The sequence below is a fragment of the Juglans microcarpa x Juglans regia genome, chromosome 8D (assembly GCF_004785595.1).
Source record: "Juglans microcarpa x Juglans regia isolate MS1-56 chromosome 8D, Jm3101_v1.0, whole genome shotgun sequence".
Classification (NCBI taxonomy): domain Eukaryota; kingdom Viridiplantae; phylum Streptophyta; class Magnoliopsida; order Fagales; family Juglandaceae; genus Juglans; species Juglans microcarpa x Juglans regia.
In genome coordinates, this window is record NC_054608.1 from 11,930,995 (window position 1) to 11,935,161 (window position 4,167).

The following is a 4,167-nucleotide window of genomic DNA, read 5'->3' on the forward strand; positions in this document are numbered from 1 at the left end:
TTATAATTTTTTATTCAATTTTTTCTTTTTACTTTCTCAAAATTTTATAAAATTTCTAACTTAAACTATTTTACTATTATTTATAAATTATCTTATTATTATTCTTAAATTTTTTTATTTAATCTTATATCATTTATCTAACCAAACGAGGCTTAGACTATTTAGTTAAATATTTTATAGGGTACTAAAGAGGAAAAAAAGAAGATAAGAGAGGAGACGAGATGGGCAATCTTATCTCATCCATGATGTCACCTTTTTTGTCCTATAAATAGAATTTTTGTCTTCGTCAACGTTTTACACATGATCTACGGACCAAAATAATCTTTCCTTGTTCTTGTGCAGTTTACCCAACTTTCTCACACTAAAGAGCCACATCTTACAAACTAGTTAGAGCTAGCCATGGAAGAAGTTGAATACGATACCATGAAACCCCACGTTGCAGTCCTCCCAAGTACCGGCAGCCTCTTATTTATCACTGTACAAAGGAAGTTAGAGCTTATCTTGTTGGTGAAGACGTCTTCCTCGAGAGGTTGAAGAAGAAGAAGAAGATCTGATCTCTTGCTTGGTTATCTGGCCCTTTACTTTTATCTGATTCTCTATTGTGCGTGCCTGTCTGTCAGTGGAGGTGACTAGTCCTTTTGCGTGTCTGCCAGTAGAGGTCAGGTTTGACCCTTGGCGTGTCTGAGCATTCCTTCTCTTCCCACCTTTCCCTGACACTCCTCCCTTACTCTCTTGACCCCACTCTCCACTGGTCTCCTCTCTATTTTGTCTTCTAGTGTGTCTTAGTGGGCTGAATCTAGTCTTTAGCAGGCTGTGTATTTTATCCTCCACAGATGTAGTTGTAAGAACCAAGTTTCTCATGTCACCCTTGGACCTCCAATGACGATCGAGTTGAAAGAAACCTTAGTTGGTGAAGATAAGCTCTACTTATGGTGAAGGAAATACGAGTTGTCGGATTTAATAAAATATTTTAAAAAAATTACGCTGTGATTGAATGTTGAGCTGAGTTGAGTTATTTATAAATAGTAATGAGTTGATATGGTGAAGTTAATTTATTGGAGTTCATCTAAGATGAGTTTAGATATATTTATAAAAATTTAAAAAATATTATGAGTTATATGTGTAAAGAGATTTTAAATTAAAATAAATTTAATGATTTGAGAATTAGATATTTAAATATTAAAAGAAAATCTAAATCGAATTCAATTGAATTGATAATAGTCAAGAAATCAAACGAGGACCCGATGAGTTAGCAGCATCCCTGGACCTTATAACGCAGCTTGAAGAAGACTTCATGGAGCCATATAGCTAAGTCACATCATGATAGATTGGACTGGAGTAACCTTCCTATAAAATATTCATTACAACAAGCTTTATAAATAGGGGATAAATTTTTTTAAATTATCTCGTCTTATTATCAAAACATTAATTTTAGATATTTAAATTTTTTTTTATATAATTATTATCTAATTATTATAATTTTTCTAAATTTTAAACAAAATATAAAAAATAATTCAATTTTTTTAAATCTAGAAATAAAAATTATATTTCAATTATGTTTTAATTTTATAATTTTTTATTCAATTTTTTCTTTCTACTTTCTCAAAATTTTATAAAATTTCTAATTTAAACTATTTTAATATTATTTATAAATTATCTTATTATTATTCTTAAATTTTTTTATTTAATCTTATATCATTTATCTAACCAAACGAGGCTTAGACTATTTAGTTAAATATTTTATAGGGTACTAAAGAGGAAAAAAAGAAGATAAGAGAGGAGACGAGATGGGCAATCTTATCTCATCCATGATGTCACCTTTTTTGTCCTATAAATAGTATTTTTGTCTTCGTCAACGTTTTACACATGATCTACAGACCAAAATAATCTTTCCTTGTTCTTGTGCAGTTTACCCAACTTTCTCACACTAAAGAGCCACATCTTACAAGCTAGTTAGAGCTAGCCATGGAAGAAGTTGAATACGATACCATGAAACCCCACGTTGCAGTCCTCCCAAGTCCCGGCATGGGTCATATTATCCCCCTCTTCGAGATGGCCAAGTACCTCGTCGTCCACCACAATTGCCATGTTAGCTTCCTCAATATCACCACCGAAGCCTCCGCCGCTCAAACCCATCTTCTCCGCTCACCAGCTTGCACAGTACTGCCTCCTGGCCTGCAAGTCATCGACCTCCCACCTGTTGATATTTCTGCCCTTGTCAGTGAAGAAACTCTCATCCTCACCCGACTATCTATCATCGTTGAGGAGAGCCTCAAGTCTGATCTAAAGTCGGTCCTCATAAAGCTGGGCAAGCTGCAGGCTCTCGTAATCGATTTTTTCTGTACCCAAGCTTTCGAAATCTGTAGGGAGCTTTCAATTCCTACCTACACCTTTTGCACTACCTCCACTGCTTTCCTTTGCTTTTCCTTGTATTTTCCTACTTTGGACAGAGAGGTAGAATGCGAGTTCGTTGACCTCCTTGAATCAATTCAAGTACCAGATTGCGCACCAGTACGAATTGAGGACTTGCTGGACCAAGCCCGGAATAGGAAGATTGACGAGTACAAGTGGTTGCTGCTCCACCTTAGCCGATTGCCCATGGCAACCGGGATTTTCTTGAACTTGTGGGAGGATCTTGAACCAAAGTCTCTTAAAGCAATAAGAGAGCACTCATTCTATAAGCAAATACCCACACCACCGATTCATGTCATTGGGCCGCTTATCAAAAAGGATGAAGTACCAATGACTGAAACGGATGCTGAGTGTCTTGCTTGGCTGGATAAACAACCATTAGATTCAGTTCTTTACATAGCACTAGGCAGCGGAGGGACTTTGACAGCTGCACAACTCACTGAGTTGGCATGGGGTTTGGAGCTAAGCCGGCAACGGTTCATCTTGGTGGTGCGTAAGCCGACCAATACGTCTGCCTCTGGTACGTTCTTCAACGTGGGTGGAGATTTTAACGATCCAAAGGCATATTTGCCCGAAGGTTTCCTGGAGAGGACAAAAGGAGTGGGGCTAGTGATTCCATCCTGGGCTCCACAGTTGATGGTGATCCGCCACGCATCGACCGGTGCTTTTTTATCTCACTGTGGATGGAACTCCATACTGGAGAGTATCACTTATGGTGTGCCGATGATCGCATGGCCACTTTATGCTGAACAGAGAATGAACGCGACGATGCTTGTCGAAGAGGTCGGCGTGGCCGTTAAGCTGGCAGGGGGAGGACTAGAAAAACGAGTTGTCGAAAGGGAGGAGATTGAGAGGGTGATAAGGATAGTGATGGAGGTTAATGAAGGAAAGGTGATGAGGCATACGGCCAGAAAGCTTAAAGACAGTGCCGAGAAAGCATTGAACTTTGGTACCGGGTCGTCTTACAAGTCTCTTTCTTGTGTTGTTCAGGAATGGAAGGCACGTATCAAGTAAATGGGTAATGCTACCTCCTCCAATTAGACAATTAGAGTGCGTAAGCTCGTATAGTTATTTTAAAAATAAATAAAATTTATTATTAAAAAATTAATTTCTTTTTATATAAATCTTATATTTATTTACTTTTTTTAAATAATTGTAAGGTGTTTGTACACTCACGACTATAACTATAATTTTTCTTATAAATTCTAAATGTAATTCTCATTAAAAAAAACTAAAGACTTGTTACAAAATACATTTTGCATTTGTTAATAAGATATTTTTCATATTTGGTTGCATGTGCTAATTAATTATCAGGTTTCATTTTACATATTCTCTATATAAATCTATTTGCAAACCTGTTTATTCACGCGAATTACATTACTTTTGATGTGTAAGTTTGTCGCATCAACTTTACTTTGACCATTTTATTAATAGAAAAATATTAGTATGACTCTAAAATGTGTCTATTCATATATTTTCTTATTTTTTTTATATTTTTTAATGGTTAAAAAAGTGACTATTAGTAGATTTATACTTTTTTTAATTTTTTCTTAATGGTTAAGGGTGTTTAAAAAATACTGAAAAGAAAAAAAAATGATTTACATTGGTGTGCATATTTAGTGTGCATATTTGATGTGCACCAAGGGCCGACTCTCCCATAAAGCGAGTTAGGTGATTGCCTAATGCCCCACATGGAAGAAGACCTCAGAAAATATTAAAAAAATAATTAAGTAAAAAAATTAAAAAAAAAAATTA

General features: G+C 35.6%; 1 protein-coding gene across 1 annotated transcript; it reads left to right on the forward strand.

The window, feature by feature from the left end:
- Positions 1-243: 243 nt before the first annotated feature.
- Positions 244-3,864, forward strand: LOC121243739 (anthocyanidin 3-O-glucosyltransferase 5-like). Its single transcript, XM_041141872.1, has 3 exons — positions 244-422; positions 1,989-3,418; positions 3,607-3,864. The coding sequence occupies exons 1-3, from the start codon at positions 400-402 to the stop codon at positions 3,612-3,614; spliced, it is 1,461 nt and encodes a 486-aa protein (XP_040997806.1). The 5' UTR covers positions 244-399; the 3' UTR covers positions 3,615-3,864.
- The last annotated feature ends 303 nt before the right edge of the window (positions 3,865-4,167 follow it).

What these genes read in the sequence shown, in the direction of transcription:
- LOC121243739 (XM_041141872.1), top strand. Translation starts at nt 400, where the DNA reads ATGGAAGAAGTTGAATACGATAC. An exon ending in GAAGAAGTTGAATACGATAC is followed by an intron (nt 423 to 1,988) that starts CATGAAACCCCA and finishes TGAATACGATAC; the next exon opens with CATGAAACCCCACGTTGCAG.